Source organism: Solanum dulcamara, chromosome 9, assembly GCF_947179165.1.
Source record: "Solanum dulcamara chromosome 9, daSolDulc1.2, whole genome shotgun sequence".
Classification (NCBI taxonomy): Eukaryota; Viridiplantae; Streptophyta; class Magnoliopsida; order Solanales; family Solanaceae; genus Solanum; species Solanum dulcamara.
This window is the reverse complement of record NC_077245.1, coordinates 7,461,187-7,478,479: the sequence shown is the minus strand read 5'-3', so window position 1 is coordinate 7,478,479 and position 17,293 is coordinate 7,461,187. Positions and strand designations below refer to the sequence as shown.

At 34.4% G+C, this 17,293-nt stretch overlaps 1 protein-coding gene across 1 annotated transcript; it reads left to right on the top strand.

Annotated features, from left to right (window-relative positions):
• The first annotated feature begins 3,387 nt into the window (after window positions 1-3,387).
• On the top strand, window positions 3,388-16,665 carry LOC129903424 (kinesin-like protein KIN-4C). The gene is made up of 28 exons (XM_055978979.1): window positions 3,388-3,564; window positions 4,461-4,607; window positions 4,880-5,026; window positions 5,189-5,341; window positions 5,437-5,687; window positions 5,803-5,978; window positions 6,165-6,289; window positions 6,689-6,725; window positions 6,839-6,930; window positions 7,003-7,119; window positions 7,787-7,900; window positions 7,993-8,073; window positions 8,163-8,349; window positions 8,525-8,625; window positions 9,589-9,687; window positions 9,773-9,886; window positions 10,023-10,139; window positions 10,224-10,304; window positions 10,769-10,840; window positions 10,909-11,031; window positions 11,224-11,309; window positions 12,451-12,501; window positions 14,063-14,290; window positions 14,381-14,546; window positions 15,096-15,191; window positions 15,318-15,413; window positions 15,499-15,933; window positions 16,098-16,665. The coding sequence occupies exons 2-28, from the start codon at window positions 4,479-4,481 to the stop codon at window positions 16,443-16,445; spliced, it is 3,822 nt and encodes a 1,273-aa protein (XP_055834954.1). The 5' UTR covers window positions 3,388-3,564; window positions 4,461-4,478; the 3' UTR covers window positions 16,446-16,665.
• The last annotated feature ends 628 nt before the right edge of the window (window positions 16,666-17,293 follow it).

The window sequence follows — 17,293 nt, the reverse complement described above, 5'->3', positions numbered from 1 at the left end:
TAAGTAACAATATTAGAATTAGAAGATTAATTAGAATGCATCAAGTTTACCGATATTCAAACAATAGGTTTATCTTAAAATATGTGACAAACATATTAAATCGAAGCATCGATAAAAGTATAACTTTAATAATTAAAATTGACTAAGTCCTTTTGGCATATTTATCTAGCGCACACACACATAAAATTATGTCAAAATAAAATAAATACAAGTAGCACGTAGATTTTTTCTCCCCTTTAGACAATCTCCAAATATTCATTATTACTATATGAAAAAAAAAATTACAAGCCAAAATAATTAAAAATTAATAATAAATAAATAAAAATGATAAAACAAGAACTAAAGCTATCTGAATCCTGTTCCAAATGAACTCTTCATGTCTTGAACTTTGAACTCCATACCCTGCTAAACCATAAAGAAAATACAAGCAACATACAAATAATATGGAAGTATAACATGATTATATATTTTATTACAATAAAGCAAACAAGTAAAGATAAGCATACAAAAATAATAGATTCATACATGTAAAGAAAAGTTGGGACTAACCTGGATATTTCGATTAGGAGGAATACGCAAATAAAAATCTGAATAGCGATGCCAAGAACTAAAAACAACTATTAGAAGTATGCAAGAAAACATTTTTTTTGACGTATTAAGAATGAAAAGTAAAAATGTTTTCTTCTTTCTTCTTTTTCTTTACTTTCTTCTTCCTATGTATTTTTTTCTTTTTTTTTCTCTCTGTCTCTATCTCCTTTATATTGATAAATCAATGGACAATAAAAGACAGTAAAATCAACAAAGACAACTGGCCAGATTTTTAATTCAAACCTCCGCCAAATAAGTTAGTGAGAGGGCCATTAATTTTCAAAAATGATAGCAGGATTTTCAAAGTTTTGTCAACAAAATCCGACAACATCTGCTTTTTTAAAGATTTGATCCAAATTTATTCAAAAGATGTCTCTCAAGTCAAAAAGATTATGCCAAGGGGACCTACTATCAATAATTGTAAAGAAAATAATAATGTAACAGAAATAATTGAGGATCCAAAGAAATTAGGGTTAGAGTTGTTCAAATTTAAACAATAACAAATATCAATATCAATTATTCATACTATGAAAAGAAAAAATGATCAAAGAAAATTATCTCATGCCATAATTATTTTTGGAATCAAGAAGTCAATTAATAAATTAAATTTAATATAATTGTGCTAGACACACTAGTTGATCTAATTCAAAAAAAAGTGGCAGAATCAATTAAGATCATGAAATATGCAGGACTAGATGAATGATCAATTTCATACTACAATTACTCGACATATCGCAGTAGCAACATCCCTCACATATAACAAAATATGAAATATTAAGCTATAAGGGATTGAACAAACTTAGAAATCCCAAATCTGAAAATTGATAATAGCGTTACTATAAGACCACATATTATACATGTGATTAAGTTGAGGACATAAACATAAATAAAAACATAAACCACAATATAAGCATACTTTAATAAGTAGCTTTCAAAATTAATAATTCTTTGAAGAGAAATATAAAGATATGTAACAACCAACAGTGTAGATGAACAAATATTAAATCAAAACAACAGTAAAATCCCATGATTAACTAACAAAGAACAATATTTGACATAGTAGATAAGCATACCTCGACGGATCTATAAAGATCCGTCTTTTAACTATACGATCTGACCTTTTGTCTTGGCGGCGTCTCATCTTTGTCGCTGGAGCTCGCTGGAGAAGAGAGGGAGGAAACATGGGGGGCTGCTGGACAGTGAGGAGTAGCAGCAGCAGCGAAGGAGATGGTGACGAGGTTGTCACGCCGGTGGAGAGACTTGAAGAGCCACGCTGGCTAGGGGTGTTCATGGTTCGGTTTGGATCGGTTATAGATTAAAACCATAACCAAACCAATTTAATCGGTTTTTAAATGTCTAAAATCATAACCAAATCAAGTAAAATAATAATCACCAATTTGGCTATTGTCGGTTTGGTTCGGTTATTCGATTTATGACTAGCCGGGACAATTCAAATATTCTCTCTCTACATTCTTCAAATTTCTTATGAATCTCTTTTTTTTCTCACGATCCACAAGGGCGAACATTGTTGCATATTGAGGGAAACACATGCTGATGGCAAATCAGGTGGATCAAACTTGCAACGCAGTTTAGATTTAAAAGAACAAGTCAAACAGAGATTCCAAAATACAAACAACTTTGTCAATTAAAATGAAAAAATTACATATTTAAACTAAACTAACTAGAGAATCCATAATATAATCAAAAGTTGAGCTTGAATTGTTGGACTTGGACATATGCTACTTAGTGCTTACGACTTATTAAAATTTAGTGTTGGGCTTGGATTGTTGGACTTGGACATATTCTTTTAAGACATGTGCCTTAAAAATTAGTAGATCAAAATTAAATTAATAATTAAAAGATATAAAATATCTTTAATAAAGATAATAGTTACAATATTAATAAATAACAAAAATATTATAAATTATGAATGTCAAAATATATAATTTATTGGGTAAAACTAAATATAAATTTATTTATTTAATAAAAAAATAATTTTGAAAAATGTCTATTTGTTAAGATAGCAATCCGAAAAGTAGTTATGAATTGGGCAAAATTAGATGTCAATAATGTGTAATGTGTTTTATTCATCTTTAATTTTTATTTGTTCATTTTAATTACTGATAACATCTTTAATTATGTTTTCCCGTCTAGATGTTAATAAACATATCACTAATAATTTTTCAAAGCTATATTGTTCTAAAAGTATTATTATACTATATTGTCGTGGTCTAACGATAGCGTTTACTAATCTATTACATATATTCTGACCACTTGATTTTGTGTGAGATAAACTAGTTTACATGATTTAATATATGTATACGCGTCATAAAAATCATGAATCATTTCATATATCTAATATTTTATATTTGATCTTCAACTTCATTTGTTTGCTTTTAATTACTTTTTGCAACACAAAATTAGAGTAATCCGATGTTTGGAGTTCGCATTGGCATACTGGATCCATTTGAGAGTGACGCTCTCAATATGATTTTTTTCATATCAAAAACTTGAATTTGAGATCTCTGATTAAGAATAAAACAATCCTACCACTACGCCACAATTCATGTTGGTGATATTTCACTTTAGATTAACATTAATAAGTATATATTTGTGTTAATTTGTCATAATCAACCTTATAACTAACTACAAAACTCAAATAATTGTCAAACGGGTGGAAAACACTCGCGCGACTGACACGTACGGCACGTGACAAACTGAACAAATTTGAATTCGGACCTAAAGCGCTATCTCTTCTCCAAATTCAATTTAAACGACACTTCCCGTTGGACTTTTTTTTTTGAAACAGCATACCGCCCCCTTCTACTCCCTCTCCCTACCCACCCCCCTCCTTAACCCCTACACCACCTAACGGGCATCTCAAATCTCTCATCGCAGGTACAAATTCACCATCTCCGTCTTCCGATTCCCCGGAGATCGAATCTCTGATCGAAAAGTTCTGTACAAATTCACTAGGTAAGTTTTATTTTTTTTTTGTTTTTGCTGTTTGTATGGATGTATGGAGGTAGGATTTGGTTATTTTTGTTGTATATAAGGAAATGTGGTTTGTGTGGAGCTTAAACTGGAATATTCAATTTTCTGAGCGGCTTCATTTTTGTTGGAGATTTGAATCTGGAATTTAGCCTTTTTTTGTGCTAATTGCTGATTGGATTTATGAGTTGAAATTGTGTTTAGCATAGAAGTTGGTTTGTTTTTGTTTATTTGGTGACTGTATAGTAGGAAAATGGTGGATGAGGTGTTTGGAGCCCTAGCTGGGGAAATGAGGGATGTGTGGCCTACGAACTTGGCTGTCTGCTTCATTTCCTCATATCAATCATCACAATGGCTTCCTTTTGTCCTAGATTGAATATCCAAATTGAATGATATTTATATTTTTAGATTAAATTTGTCATTGTTTTGATGCATTGAGGTAGAATTTTTGTTTTTTTATTGTAATTTTGATAAGGAAATGTGGTTTTGAAACCTTAATTGGAAATTTCTACTGTTACAGTCAGTATTTTTATTTTTTGAGGAGCTTGGTTTTGGCTGATATTTATTAGGTGGTCTCTAAACTGTATTTTCTGTTTCATTCCTTATATCTATCTTGTAAACTGCTTCATTCTGCTAGAGTTTGGATTGAACATTTCTGCTCATTATTGGTTGTATTCACAAGTTCAAATTTGTTATTTGTCTAGATGCATGGCGGTAGAATCTTGGTTATTTTTTGTAAACTTAGCTGACTTGAGCATAGACGGAAAATGTGGTTTGATAACCCCAACCGGAACCTTTGACTGTTTCAATTGGTGATTCTTTGAGGAGCGTTTGTTTTGCTGCTATTCATTCTGTCGTCTGATTTAAGATTGGGTTTCTAGGATTGACATTGAGTTTCAATGGAGACATCTGAGGCCAAGGACACGTCACAATGCGTGAGAGTTGCTGTGAACATTAGACCGCTAGTTACTTCTGAGCTTCTCATTGGGTGCACTGATTGTGTCACAGTAGTTCCCGGTGAACCACAGGTGCTTTTACTTTATTAATTTTAGCTGGGGAATTCCTTTTGTATCGTACAAATTTTATGTTTTTAGTTGTCATTTGTTATGGCGAGCATTTTTGATTATAAATAATTGCACTTGTTGCATTTGCAAAAGTTTTAGTAGTTCAGTGTTGAATTATTATTAAATTTTATTGTGCAGTGTTGTGGATTAATGATGTTCAGCTATCATATTTAATTACAACAGACACATGATCTCTACACTGATTTGGCTTTTGTTGATGTCTTGACCACAAACAGGTGCAAATTGGATCACATGTCTTCACATTTGATTATGTATTTGGGAGTGGGGGCTATGCTTCCTTGCGTATATTTGATGAATGTGTTGCGCCTCTTGTGGATGCGTTGTTCCAAGGCTACAATGGGACCGTGCTTGCTTATGGTCAGGTAAGGTGCCAGTATTTTTGCTCATTTTTCTAGGTCTAATTTACTTGAGTTTTTTCCTGTTCTTACATAACTCTATTTGATCTTGTTTATGTCCTTGAATTGAATGTACCGTTTTGACATAAGAGACTAACTATATACATTGCAATAATGTGTGTGTTGAAGACGGGCTCTGGGAAAACATATACAATGGGCACTAATTATAATGGTGAAGAGCAAACTGGTGGAGTGATCCCAATGGTTATGAATACTATATTCTCAAGAGCAGAGGCAATGAAGGAATCAACAGAATTTCTGATCAGGGTATCCTTCATTGAGGTATGGAAAGAGAACTCTGGTGTTTCATTCAATATATGTCCTTGCAAGGTAAAAATGATATGCTGTGTTTATCTGTCAATTTTTTATTCTTGCAGATTTTTAAGGAAGAAGTGTTTGATTTGTTGGATCAAAATGCAATAGCCTTTTGCAAAACTGATGGGGCAGCAAAGCCTACAGGAGGCCCTGCTAGGGTTCCCATTCAAATAAGGGAAACGGTTCACGGAGGAATTACTCTGGCAGGTGTCACAGAGGCAGAAGTAAGGACAAAAGAAGAGATGGCGTGCTTCCTGTTGAGAGGATCAGTGGCACGAGCCACTGGAAGCACAAAGATGAATAGTCAGTCAAGGTATACATCACCTTATGAATGACTTCGTTTATTTTGAGTGGACCTTACGAAGTTTCTATTATAACAAATTCTGGTTCTAGTTGTGGAGTTACCTATTTTCTGTTTATGTCAACAGTCGGTCACATGCCATTTTTACCATATCATTGGAACAAAAGAAATCATCCAATTGCTCAAGTGGATCAACGAATGATGACGGTGATGACATATTATGTGCCAAGCTTCATTTGGTTGACCTTGCTGGTTCAGAGCGAGCGAAGCGAACTGGAGCTGATGAAATGCGTTTACGAGAGGGTAATAACAATTATATTTTTGGAAAAATGACTGTACTATGTATTTATGTCTGTACTATGTATTTATTTTGTAACACTACCATTTGCGTTAAGACATCACTGACTAGATGGATAATCTCTCCTACTCCTAGCTACTAAACGTAAAATATGCATATCCAGTATTCATCGTTTGAGCATTCTGGTGTAGGCATTCATATCAACAAGGGATTGCTTGCTCTTGGCAATGTAATCAGTGCCCTTGGTGATGACAAGAAGCGGAAAGAAGGTGCCCACATCCCATACAGAGATAGCAAGTTAACACGTCTCTTACAGGCATGGACTTCTGTAGCATTCACTGGTTTCTGCTTTTGACTTCTTAAATATTAAACAATGCAATCAGCTGTAGTTGCTTTCTGCAATGCCTTTTGTAATGTAATAATATAATGTAATATACACTAAGCTGAATCACGTTGGATGCCATAAGTCAGTAATTAACTCTTCAATCTGCTTGTCCATTTGAAGACCCAAATCAATTTTAGATTTGCATATAGAACTAACTATGCAAGTTTTATTCTGAAGAGAAACCAAATGAAAGAAAACTAGCACAAGAATTCTAACTCTGACACTTGTGTACGGAAATTCTGCTCAAAACAGGAGCAATCGATATTAAATAATTGCTAGTAATTGAAAGTAAATCTTCTGTTAAATAATTTGTGCATACATTTGTTTCAGGACTCACTTGGAGGAAACAGCAAGACAGTTATGATTGGTATCTATTTACTATTAACAGCAGTAAAGTTGCATTAGTTTACTTTACAAGATTGGCACTGTATTTCTGTTACTACAAGTACTGTCGTTCTTACTATACTTAAATGAATGCAGCTTGTGTCAGTCCTGCTGACACCAATGCAGAGGAGACCCTAAATACTTTGAAGTATGCAAATCGTGCTCGCAACATTCAGAACAAAGCTATCGTAAGTTCAAATTTGCTTAACAAGATCAACGCTTGTTTCATTTTTGTGTCTGAACCTATTTCTTTTTCACAGGTCAACCGCGACCCAATGGCAGCCCAAATGCAAAGAATGAGGAGTCAAATTGAGCAGTTGCAAGCCGAGCTTCTTTATGTTCGTGGAGATTCTGGTGCACCATTTGAAGAACTCCAGGTAAACATATTCTCTTAGTGATTAAGGGTGTGTTCGTTATGGTGGAAAATATTTTCTGATTTTCGTTTTGTCAAAAAATTTGGAAAACATTTTTCCTAGGAAAACAAGTTCCTTACAAATGAGGAAAATGACTTCTATAGTGAAAGTAGGAAAACAAGTTTCACAAGTGGCATTCTACATTGATTGTGTCCTCCCAGCCCTCCAACACACCTCATTTTCAGCTCCACCCCAATAGCCCCCGTCCCCACCACCACTACCTCCCACACCCACCTTTCTTACCCTCTCCAGACCCCACTTGTGGGATTTCACTGGGTATGTTGTTGTTGTTGTTGTTTCTTGCTTATGTATTGAACACAAGAAAATAAATAAGAAACCCACTTATTTTCCTAGAAAGACCCACTTATTTTCCTAGAAAGCATTTTCCAAGAAAACATTTTCCTTCATACCGAACACACCTAGAGGACTGGAATTTCTAGCATTTCTAGAACTATCTATGCATATTGGAGACAAGTAGTACTATTCTTGAGGGGCTACATTACTATCTATCTGTACCAACCCGTGAAATCCTGGAACATGATAAGGAGCCTGGATGAATTTGCTTGACAAGATATTTTTGACACATCAGTACTATCCTTTGATTGTTTTAGTTTCCATGTTTGTTGGGCAGATTCTTAAGAGCAAGATTTCTTTGCTAGAAGCAAGCAATGCAGAGCTACAGAAGGAGGTAAAAGAACGCCGGATTCGCTGCGAACAATTAACACAAAGTGCTATTGATGCCCAGGTTTGCCTACATATTGTTAGCAATTTTTTTTAAAAAAATTAATTGTAAAATGACTCGACGCTGGAAATCTCTTTAAGGATCTGATATGACAGGTTGAAAGGGATAGACTAATCTTGAAGATTGAATCTTCTAAAAATGGTAGCCCTTGGAGTGAGATAGACAACTCTGATCAGGTTTGACTCAATTACTACTGATACTTATTTCACATTCTTAGTATATTAGCAGAATTTCTAATCTGGTTCTGGATATCCCTTTCTCATAGGATTTGGGTTTGGTGAAAAAGTATGTAAGCAAAATTCAAGAACTAGAAGCAGAGTTGCTTCACTCACAAAGTTCCAGTAATTCAAAGCATGGTGAACCTGTTGATTATCTTGGGTTAGACTATGGTGAGCTTCTATCAAAGGGTTCATGTTCAGAGGATTCTGACATCAAAAGTGTCGATACAAATGGTAAGACATTATTAAATAATGCATGATAGGCATATAAACATTTGATATAGCTGCTGTTTAGTGGGAGTTCTGGGTTGTCCCTTTTATCATATCTTTATCTTGTTTGATTCCAGTAGTAATCCCTTTGTCCTAGTCCTATCAGGGAACTAATCTGATGCAAACTTGCTCTGTAAAGGTGAGGCTGAAGTGGAGGAGAAAGAGCTTGAACATTCTTCTCTTCAAGAAAAATTGGATATGGAGCTTAAGGAGTTGGACAAAAAACTCGAACAGAAGGAGGTAATTTTCGGAAATTCTGATGCTGTTTTAGAAAAGTAGTTTATGGAAATTTAGTTAGGAAGCAGAAACAAAATTCTTCTCTTATATTGGTGGCTCCTTATTTAAGTTATTGCAAGAGAATCAAGCTGCCTAAGCTTATAACTTTGGGAGACTTCTGGGACTTGAGAGGGAGACCCACTTTAAAGGGTGTAGACCGGACAGATCTCTTAATGACCTTAGCTGTTCTGACAGAACCTTGAAAGTCACCTGAGTAGTATTTTTATTTTGATGAGTTAGTGAAATAGATATGTTCTCTTAAATGAGAAAGGCTATTTGATTACATTCTATATGTGCCTTTGAGGCTTTGACTGACGACCTACTGTGCCTGAATATGTTGTCGAATTGCCCAATCTGATAACATCATGATGAAGCTGGTCTTTCTTATTATCATTGAAATAGGTGTTACCTTTAAGGAAAGGGTGAAGGACTAGACGCCTTCGTACTTCTGTTTAAAGCATTAGACAGCATTTAAGAGGGAACAAAGACAAGAAAGCAGAGATTGGTTTATGCATTTACTAGTTTTTGGTCCTTTAATAACTCTTGGATTTATAGCCTGTTTGGATTGACTTATTTTTAAGCAGCTTATAAGTTGAAAACTGCTTATAAGTTTTAAAAAAAAATAGGTGCAGGCCAACTTTTTTTTTTTGACTTATAAGCTGTTTTCAACTTATAAACTGCTTAAAATAAGTTCATCCAAATAAACCCAACTATTTATTGGGGCTTATTTTAAGCACAAAATGACTTTAAGTTGGCCAGCCAAACACTCAAAAAAAGCTGAAAACAGCTTATAAGCCAATTCAAACGGCCTCTAAAGTTGGGTTACAGTGTGAACAACAATTTCCAAAAAATGTATTCACAACTAGTTATTGCTGCTTGATCTTCTTTTCACTTTTCTCTCCTAACTTCTTGTCTCATCTACTAAAGGCTGAAATGAAGAGGTTTGCGACAGTTGATACCTCAGTTTTAAAGCAACATTATGAGAAAAAGGTCCATGAACTGGAACTGGAAAAGAAAGCTCTGCAGGTAACTAATATGCTCTATTTGCTGACACTGAAGGTTTATTCATGATTTGTCCTTTTCTTATTATTGATTTTACACTCTGATGCAGAAAGAAATAGAATCCCTCCACCGCAACCTTTCTAACATTTCATCAAATTCTGATGAAAGTGCTCAAAAATTGAAGGAAGATTATCTTCAGAAATTAAATCTTCTGGAATCACAGGTAGGCTTTTAAAATATGTGCAGCAATCAGTCAAGACATTATCCTCTTTAACTCAATCCTCCCCCAGTCACCTGTAAGGAAAAAGCATAAACTATACAATGAAAACATTGCCTCATATAATTCATTGCATCTACAGGTTGCTGTGTTGAAGAAGAAACAGGATGCTCAATCTCAGCTTTTGAGACAAAAACAGAAGAGCGATGATGCAGCAAAACGTCTTCAGGATGAAATCCACAGAATTAAGACACAGAAGGTACTAATTATTATATATGTCAGGCACTTTTGATCGTAAAAGAAAAATTATTTTCATGCAGTTGATTCATTTTTCTGTATCTAGGTTCAATTACAACAAAAGATAAAACAAGAATCTGAGCAGTTCAGGTTGTGGAAAGCTTCAAGGGAAAAGGAGGTTCTTCAGGTATTGTTAATTTAATTTTTGAGTCTTAATTCACAGTCTTATGTAAAAAAAACTTGCATTCATGTTTAGTTGGGATCCTAAATTTTCTAGCTTCCCATGAAAATTCAGGATACACACACTCTCTCTCTCTCTCTGTGCTACCGCGCACCGAGTCTCGCTTATGTTTTATAGGTCTAGTACCCCTATTTTATTCAAAATCATCTTATAAGCGTATTTGTCTTTTAATTATTAACGTTCAATGACTTTTTCTATTTGACTTTTCAATGACTTTTTTCATTTGACTTTGCCTGTTTTTGTCTTCTTCTTTTTTTCTTTTTTAAATGACAATGTTTGTTCATTTTCTTGATTATCAAAGAGGATATATATCTCTTAGTATCTAGTATCCAGAGGTCAAACTTCCTTTTATTACTGAGAAGTTTATTCTTTTTGTGACTAACTGTATGCGTCATGCGTTTTCTCAACAGCTTAAGAAGGAGGGAAGAAGAAATGAATATGAGATGCATAAGCTCTTGGCACTGAACCAGAGGCAAAAGATGGTAAAGAAATAGTTTGTTAATCATTCTGGTTTTAAAGTGTCACGTGGCTTACCTTAAATGGTATACAGGTGTTGCAGCGGAAAACTGAAGAAGCTTCTATGGCCACTAAACGACTTAAGGAGTTGTTAGAGTCTCGAAAAACATCACGTGATATTGCAGGCTCCGGAAGTACTAGTGCTGCAGGATTCCAGGTATCAGAGCCAAGAAGGGGTTATTTTTGCATTTGTTTTTCATCATAAAAGATGTTTGTCTTTTGTAGTTTACCTGTAAACTTCCTTCAACAGAGAGATTACAAGACCATTCTTCTTGGTCGTAGAATATATCATCAAGACCTTTGGGAACATAAATTTTCGCACCCAGCTAATTATCTGTTTTGCATACAGGCATTGATGCAAGCAATTGAACATGAACTAGAAGTTACTGTCCGGGTCCATGAAGTGCGGTCAGAATATGAGCGCCAGATGCAAGAGTAAGTTTTTCAATTCATTATGATTGGATGAACTTGCCAATGTTTTCTATTTAGCACTTGAAAGTTTTTCGGTTGTAGCCTTTCTGTCCAGATTGTATGCATCTACTATTTTCAGTCTTTTGCACTTACATGCATACATTCTTTTTGGCAATATCAATGAACTAGACTTCTTCCCTTCATTCCTTCCTTTCCAGAAAAAGTCAATTAGTTTGGGTTATCGTAAAATATTTGATTGAATAAATACCACCTTGGTAGTTTCCAAACAAATTCAATGTTGGACCACACCAATCCGTTTGAGACTTTTGAGTCCTGGCCTCAAGATTTCTGATTCGTACTTACTGTTCAGAGAAACATCCGACCTATACTATAGTTCAAGTCAACTGTTGTAGGAATGTGCAATTAGGTGACAGAATGACTTATGTCTAATATATGTGCATAACAGAGTGCTAAGGTGGTGGGATAAGACATTAGAAGTGATGGAACACATTTTTGTTATTGTGTAGCATCAGGAGTTGGTCATTTGAGACGCCTCTAGTGATCAATAAACTTGGCAGTAAAGTTGACATGATTAGGGTGTTAAGAGCTAACATAATGCGACTGGTTTAGGGTAGGGACTAAGGATTCTTAAGATCCATAATACATAAATAATACCAAGACAAATCTCTCACTTCGGTTGGGAGAAATGAGAAGAATAGGAATTGTACAGCCCGTATTCCTTCTGTCCACTGGCAACTAGATGGACAAGATTCTCTTCTTACCAAATCCTCCACTTTACAAATCTACAGATATGAACCTTAGCTCCTTCTTGTTAGTGCAAGATTGTTCAGTCATTTACTCTCTCCATTTGGAAACTGTATCAAGACTTAATGTGCCAAGATGGGTGCAGGCGGTGAAGGCTCATTTATAGCCTATGATCTTTGAATATTTCATGTTTTTGTGTATGTTTCATGTTGATAAACGGCCAGTTTCTCACACGCTTTCATATTTCTATTAGTGTTAATTTTTCAATATTTGTTATGTAGCTCGGATATCATAGATAGCCGTGCTCCTTATTAAATAAATAAAATAAAATAAATCAAAAAGCAGAGCTTGCAGGGGCAATTTTTGTTTCTTCCATAATTTGTGACATTTTGAACTACAGGAGAGCAAAAATGGCCAATGAGGTTGCTGAGTTGAAGCTGAAAACCTTGAGGTAAAACTTTTGTTGTCAATAAGTTTTGTGAAGTGTATTCTTTCTGCATAGTGCATTTCATATTGCTTTTATTCTTATTAACTTAAAAACTAGTTTTAGAAACGTGCGTCACACGATTGGCCCTTACTACTGTATAAAATTTATATAAACCTAACGCTTGTTGATAATAAGGTAGCTCCACATTTATTTCAACTGTGAAAAATTTTAAAAATATATATTAATGAGTAATAAAGTACTATAAATGTAAGCTTTAGAAGATGGAAAAAATGCATGATAATATAAAAAGATTTTCATTTGAAAACGTTACTACAATAAATTACTCACAATTAAAGGCTAATTTAATGAAGTTCAGTATTTTAAGATAAAAATTTTAATACAATATATAAATATATGAGGTAATATTTCCTTTATACTAAATAGATAATTTGTTACATGATTATCATTCAGTTTGAATACTAAATTGACTTGGAGGGAGTAGTATTTATAGCCAACAAATTAAATTTAAAATTGACCTAGAAATCTGAAAAGTCTCTCTTGAAAGTTCAAGTATTACCAATTTTTAGTATGTATTTAAAGGGTAATTATCTATTTATTGTGAGTGATTTTTACATTTTTGTATGTTGAAACTTTATGGAACTAATTTAAGCATCAACAAACTTTTAGTTGATTCAATTATGTCTTTCTAGCATTCAAATTATTTTATTGTGTTTAAAGAGCTTTATTTAAATTACTTAAATGCATTGCAATCTCTCAATGAATAAATTTAGTTTAAAAAGTAAAAAATACATTCAACTTTTGATTGACATTTTGATAATTCATTTTTTAGCATTAAAGGTTCTTACTAAGAATAGTATAGATATTAGATATCGACATAGACTAAGAGGATGTTGTATAATAAAATATCATTTGTAGAGGTTGTACCATTTTTGTTTGACAAAAAGTTCAATTAGAATGCATAAACATGAATAATTAGATAGTGCAATTAAAATTTATATCCAACATTACATGTTATATTAATTTATCAGAATCATAGAAACTTGAAAAAAATATGATAAGAAAATTTATAAAATTTGAAATAAAGAATAAGAGTTAAAGAGAAAATATTTGTAATATCAAATCAATTAACGTGGAAAAATATAAAATACACATGTCATCATATCATACTAAATGAAAAAAGCTAAATAAAGCAATACATTAATAACAAAAAAAGGACCAATAAACAAAAACTTACATAAAAACTAGAAGATGATGAAACACAAAATGAAGTGAACCAACATATTATATCCAATTTATAAAGGGAGAAATTATGTACAGAAATGTTGTGAATAAATGTGTTTAATGGAAGAAGCTAAAAGGTTTAACAGTTAAAGTCATTAAAAAGTGAAAAATGATAAGTTTGTAACATGTAACCATGTATTTAGTCTAGTTTAATTGTCATTGTCGATTTAATTTTAAAGTTAGTAAAAGAATTTTTAATTAAAAAAAATAGTGAAGGGCACATATATATATATATATGATAAATGATGATGATATGATACTTCTGTATAATTTGCTTTTGCAGTGACTGCCCCCAGAAAATGTCTCCGGGTGCAAGAAATTCCAGGATATTTGCACTTGAAAACATGCTTGCCACCTCATCTAGCACACTTGTCTCCATGGCATCACAGTTATCGGAAGCAGAAGAGCGTGAACGTACCTTTAGTGGTAGGGGCAGATGGAACCAAGTCCGGTCTCTTGCTGATGCAAAAAATATTATGAACTTTTTATTTAACCTTGCATCATCTTCTAGGTAAATGACTTTAAAACGTACAAGGATCTGCTGCACGCAAACTTTCCTGAAATAAATTGTAACTGTTGTCTTGGTTCTGGTTTCCTGTAGATGCCAGCTGAGGGATAGGGAAGTTGAATGCAGAGAGAAGGATGCTGAAATCAGGGAGTTGAAGGAAAAAGTCGTAAATTTGGTCAGACAGCTAGAGTTGCAAAAGAATGAATTGAGACAGCTAGAGTTGCAAAACAGTGAACTGATTCAGCAGGAGAAGTTGATGGTCAGTACGACTTTTGAATGAATTAGTAGAATACTGATTGAGTAGCTTCTTGCTAACTTGCATTCGTTAATGAAGAGAAGAAACCAAGTTATTTTTCAAATCGACACACTTTCTTCACTTTAAGTGTTGAGAGTTATTAATTGTTTAAATCTTTTACCAAGGCAAGTGTAATGCTGTCAAGGTTTCTTCTGATGGATGTGAAATAGTTAAAACGGAGAATGTGTTCGAGCAGGATTTTTGTGATGGCTGTACCTATGGGATACCAATAAAACAACGCTTTACAAATGCATAGTGCATAATATGAATTGTCATAATTTTATCTTCCTTTCATGTCGGGGAGTTGGTGGAAGTGAATATAATTTGTAATTCTACTTGATGTGCATGTTGATAGTCTACATGAAAGTATAGAGAGTGTGCTGCATTACTGATGAGCTGTTATTTGCTATTGATATGATCTTTACCTTCTCAAATGGGGTTGTAGCAAAACTTGGAAACAAAATCTTTCATTTTCCTGCTTTAAATTTTTTTTATTGTTTGAATTGCTTACAGAAATTGGCTTTAGAACATCCCGTTGGAAGGACAGACAGTTCTGTCTCTAATGAGCTAAGCAGCATTGACGGGCATGATGATGACCTAAGGCAAAAGGTATACCTTGGACCCGTGAATAACTTAACAATTTTGGGTGTACTTGTATGGGGTTGTAGCAAAACTTGGAAACAAAATCTTTCATTTTCCTGCTTTAAATTGTTTTATTGTTTGAATTGCTTACAGAAATTGGCTTTAGAACACCCCGCTGGAAGGACAGACAACTCTGTCTCTAATGAGCTAAGCAGCATTGACGGGCATGATTATGACCTGAGGCAAAAGGCATTTACCTTGGGCCCTTGAATAACTTAACAATTTTGGGTGTACTTGTATTAGGGTTTGCTAACATGTGCCAGCCCTTCTGCAGGGGAACCGGAGTTCCTTAATCTACAGTGGTGGATGGAAGCTAGAAGAAGATATGGATACATCTGATTCAGATTGTTCTTACCAAGACAAAACTGACACTGATTATGATTTAGTATGCTGTTCGTGCAGTAAAAAATCTTTATGCAAGACAACCAGATGTGAATGCCGGGCTGTGGGTGGTTCTTGTGGGGTATTATGTGGTTGTGACCCTATAAAGTGCAGCAACAGAGAGACTTCTACCAAGAACCAGTTGCCCTCATTAGATGTTGTAGGTGATAAGGGAAACACATTGGGAACTGATGAAGCTGAGAGTAGTCAAACACTGGCTTCTCAAGGAGCAATGTTACTTCAGAGTGCGCTTTCTGAAAAGCCCATACAGTCGAAGGATGAGGGTGAAACAAAACGAAAGCCTCTTTCTGACATTGGAAATACCAGGGTAAGCAACCCCATAGCTATCTTTTTTCCCCCCCTGACCTGGGCTACAAGCTCTTCTGTCACAATTCCTTGAAACAACACACACCTCTTGGTGTTGTATAGCCTGTGTGTGCTGATCTATTCAAATTCCTTGTGCACAACTAATGTGAATTTGTAATTTTACAGGCGAAATCAAATGCGCCAAAACCTACTCAGCGGAAGCAATGGAGGAAATCTGTTATTCAACTTGTTCCTACTGCTCCTACGACTCAAGCAAGTAATGCAGATGCCCCAATAAAAACATCTCAACCTGGCAATGCTGATGCATCAGTGAAAACAGAAAACCATGTTGGTGAGATTAATGCTTCTGCATTAAAATTACCCAGAGCCATGCGTTCTGCATTAACAAATGGGAATAACACCTTAAGAGAAAGGAACTCCGAGACTAATGATTCAGTTGTTGCCCAGACAACACCTCCAGCTCCCAAGAGTCCTCTACGGCAGTCTAAGGCATTGGACGAGAAGGAAAATTGAGGAGCATGATTTCTATTTGTTTAATTCAAATTGTATGTATAGAGGTTCTGCCACTTGATTTCTGTATGGCTAGTCTTTTCCTAACCTGAAAAAGAGGTGCCTTAATTGATCATAGGTCCTGATCTATGTATTAGGATACTGGAGGCTCTAATCTGAAGAGCATCTCTGTTGTAATTCTTCAAACTTTTTCCAATATTTAAGTGAAATTGATTGTTTTTCAGTGCATAGAAGCTCAAGATGGTATTTCATTTGAGCTTTACTCTATGTGCAATAACATACAAGTTCTGGAAAATCAACGTTGGTACATATGTGCCTTGGGAAATTTCTCTGGTGACATGCTAAATTCTGCTGAGATTAATTGACTTCTCGCGAAGAATGTGTAAATTCAGGCAACCAACTAGACTACTAAATTTTTTCAATTTTTGACTCCTTGTTATCTGATAAAAAAAATAGTCATGGTGGTGAAGTATTGCACAGAAAATGGAAACCCAAAATAACATTCAAGAGCATTTTAATAGTGATCTCAAGTTGAGTTTCAATAATTTATACTATATCAGAACATAATTCTACTTGGGTTGTCAACTCACCACAAAAATATCAACTTCTTGATTGCTCGATCAGTGTTTTCAAAGGTAAACGAGAGTCCCAGGCGAGTTGCGAGAAAGGCATATCAAAATCGCTCCAACCCATAAATGAACGCATTAGAATTTGAGGCATAAGTCTAGAGCGTTGTTAAAATGTATCACTGGCGAAATTTGATTTTAATTATTTTAAAAATACTTTTGCTATAAATCATGTTTTAAGTTGCAGTGACTTTTCCTAACATATATAACCAAAGAAAACAACTC

Coding starts and splice junctions, on each gene's coding strand:
- LOC129903424 (XM_055978979.1), top strand. CDS start 4,479: ATGGAGACATCTGAGGCCAAGGACACGTCACAATGCGTGAGAGTTGCT. Junction 8,074..8,162: donor AGATAGACAACTCTGATCAG/GTTTGACTCAAT, acceptor CCTTTCTCATAG/GATTTGGGTTTGGTGAAAAA. Junction 10,140..10,223: donor ACAGAATTAAGACACAGAAG/GTACTAATTATT, acceptor TTCTGTATCTAG/GTTCAATTACAACAAAAGAT.